Here is a 3,078-nt window from a genome sequence, read left to right as displayed (position 1 = left end):
ATACATAGCTTGTTAAATGCAACAAATATAAAATATTGATCGCTATCTTACAATTATTTTAACAAAACCTTAATTTCTTCTAATTCATCAGCAACGTATAAAAACATTTTCACAGTAGAACAAGTTTTATATAATTTACATGATAAATAAAATATTCACTTGTAAAGTATAAAATCCGAGAATTTGTTATCAATATTGATATACATCAGTTTCTTTTCATCATTCAATTACTAATGTTCTTGTGAGTCACTTTTCTGTTTATTTAAAAATTCTAAAGTTGCTTCAAACATATCTTGAATATGTTTCAAGTAATTATCTATTCTAGATTCAGGTTTCAGATCTAGATCTATTACAGAAACCCTGGCCATAAATCTTTGGCCATTGAGTTCTACAATTTGATTTTCGAAATTATCTAGTTGAACACCTCCTGGCATGCTTTCGCAAAATCCGTTTAAACTATCGCCACAGCAAAGGGATTTAAAATTAGTAGAACTTTTATTATTTTTAGAAATTACTTCATCTTTAATTCTTCTAAAAGTCAGCATCACCGAACAATCTTTAACAGTAGCTGCCATCATGGACCTTTCCAGATCCGTGAGATCATTCAAGGATCTTTTGGGGTCCTCTAAAACCTTTAAAGTTCCTTCAATATATTGATAGCCTTTACCTTTTGATAGAGTTTCTAAAGTGACATCACAGTCCAAAAGTTGCAGTCTCAATAATCTTTCCAAAATGCAGCCTTTTGGTAAATTTGATTGATAATTATTTCTTTGGCAGGTTTTTAAACCAAGTTCATGTAATTTTCTTAAGTACTTATGTTTAGAACTATCATAATGGACGGTTTGGTTGTTTAAACATGTTGCATTGAGTTCATCTTCTTTTGCATTAAAATTTTTTAATAATGTAACGCATATAAGACTGGCCAATTCGCTCAATACATTAAACGGTGGCTTAAAATTAATTTGTTCGGAATATCCAGAATCTGAACAATGTGATGTTTTTAGTTTCTTGTGGGAATTGGACTGAGATTCGTGAACATAATTTTTTAATGTATCACCAATGTTATTTGTATTATACTGTGAATAGTCTACTTGTTCCGAATCGTCACTGCAATCGTAGTTGGTTTTTTGCATAAGTTGTCCATCAACATCCTCCTTTAAGATTTGGGAATATTCTTTAACCATGTTTTTGTCTGCATTATCAGTAGTAAGATTTGTTTGAAATAAGTCTTCTAAAAGCATTTTCAAATCACTACGATCCACAGCATGACCATTACGAAATACTTTAAAATTATTTTGAGGCACTTCGATAATACTTCTGAGAGCTTTGGTCATTCTTTGAATGTTACCAGAAAAGAGATCCAAAGGGCAGTATCCGCTGATTTTATTGATCTTTCCTTTTTTGAATTTCAGAAATTGCGTTAAGCAATATGGACATTTGGCATATTCTGAACTTTCGTTTTCATTTATTACATAAGGTGTCCAGCCGTGTTTCGGCTTTAATTCGAACGTAAAAGTGTCTCCATAACATAAATAATCCGTATCCGGCATAAGTGTAAAATCTGGAAACATTACCGCATATTCGGAAGCTACAAGTTTGTGTCTCCTATATTCAGGTCTTATTATATCTAACTTTTGATTTAGTTTCAATAAATTGCAGCTAGTGAGATCAACAATTTCGATTTTTCATTGTCCCTTATTGTATAACAAGTTCCCAAAAGTTTTGTGAATGTTTTCCACCAGCGCGACTCCCAAACACATCGTTCCAAAATAGATCTGGATATTTTTATCTGTTCGTCTAATTTTGTACCCATGAACTCTTGAACAACATTATTAGAAATATCATGTGAAGATCCGTTCTGAACAACATTTTGTTCAGAACAGTTATAAGACGCAGGTGATGCATTATTTGGCACATTTTCGCCATTGTATTCTACCAAATTTGGTACATTTACAAGTTCTTTCTTATCAAATAACAAATCTGGTATATCATCAGTTTTACCTAGTTTTGGCAAAACAGGTGCATCAGATTTCAAAGATTTCTTCAATCTCAACACCTTGTTCTGTCCATTAAGTGCTAGAATAACATTAGCATTTCCTTCTCCTCTATAAGTCCAAGAATCACTGCATTCGTTTTTCGAATTTAGGCCCAAATCCAATGTTCTTAACTCCATTATCCTGTGGAAATTCGTACGACTTGCAAATTTACGTAAATTAATACATAAAAATTATTCAATATAGAGTCATTTCAAATATTTGAATCTCGCGCGCGCATGAACTTTGAATCGCTTACTATGAAACTAAGATGGCGGCCGTGCAATGGCAATGGAGCCGTAACACAAAGAAACTATGTCGTGAAATGTCAAAATGTGTGGAAAAAGTTAATTTACAATCGAACATATTTATACACAAACAATGTTTTACCATCAAAGGTCAGTCTTTAAGTTGTTTATTTATTTTTGAATACAATACAAGAAAATATTTTATTTAACACCTCTACACAAATTCACTCGCTCATAACCACACTTTTCTTGTTTCACTAACACTAATACTAGCTTCCATGATTTATTGATTGACTTTTTATAAAAACTCGTTGCAAGTATTTAAATTTAATTTAATACAAACTAATCGATAACTTGTTGAAAGTGTTAAATGAATATTTAAACCGTACAATTCTAGTTTAATTTATATATTGAGCGTTCGCGTACTTGCACAAGTAAAGGAGAAGCAATATGCAGTGTGGAAACAAGAGGCCAGCCTAGTAGACAGCTGGCCGAAATTGTTATATTTATAAACTCAAATATGCGTCAATCGTTTGTTCCCAGAAGATATTAATAGTATTTTAGAGAGCAATGTTCGTAAAATTATGAATAATCTATTTACAAGGCGAGATAAGAACGTATAGGTTATGACAGGATATTGATAAAGAAATTCGTTATCTTTACAGTATATTTGAAATTATGTGCATGTCAGTGAATTGTGTAGTTTTGATTTGTCAGGTTTATAAGAATTAAAAAATAATAGTAAGTAAATTCTATGAAATTGAAAAATTGGCGTGAGCATTATTTCTGTATGCTAT

The 3,078-nt window shown here is 31.5% G+C and overlaps 1 protein-coding gene across 1 annotated transcript; it reads right to left on the bottom strand.

The window, feature by feature from the left end:
- Window positions 1–230: 230 nt before the first annotated feature.
- LOC113371174 (inositol-pentakisphosphate 2-kinase) lies at window positions 231–1,571 on the bottom strand. The gene has a single exon (XM_026611817.1). It carries the CDS (start codon window positions 1,569–1,571, stop codon window positions 231–233), a length of 1,341 nt encoding a protein of 446 aa, XP_026467602.1.
- Between the last annotated feature and the right edge of the window lie 1,507 nt (window positions 1,572–3,078).

Source organism: Ctenocephalides felis, unplaced genomic scaffold, assembly GCF_003426905.1.
Source record: "Ctenocephalides felis isolate EL2017-DRISC unplaced genomic scaffold, ASM342690v1 CF-g0.4_SCAFFOLD_01492, whole genome shotgun sequence".
NCBI classification, from domain to species: domain Eukaryota; kingdom Metazoa; phylum Arthropoda; class Insecta; order Siphonaptera; family Pulicidae; genus Ctenocephalides; species Ctenocephalides felis.
The sequence above is the reverse complement of the archived record's forward strand: the minus strand, read 5'-3'. Positions and strand labels throughout refer to the sequence as shown.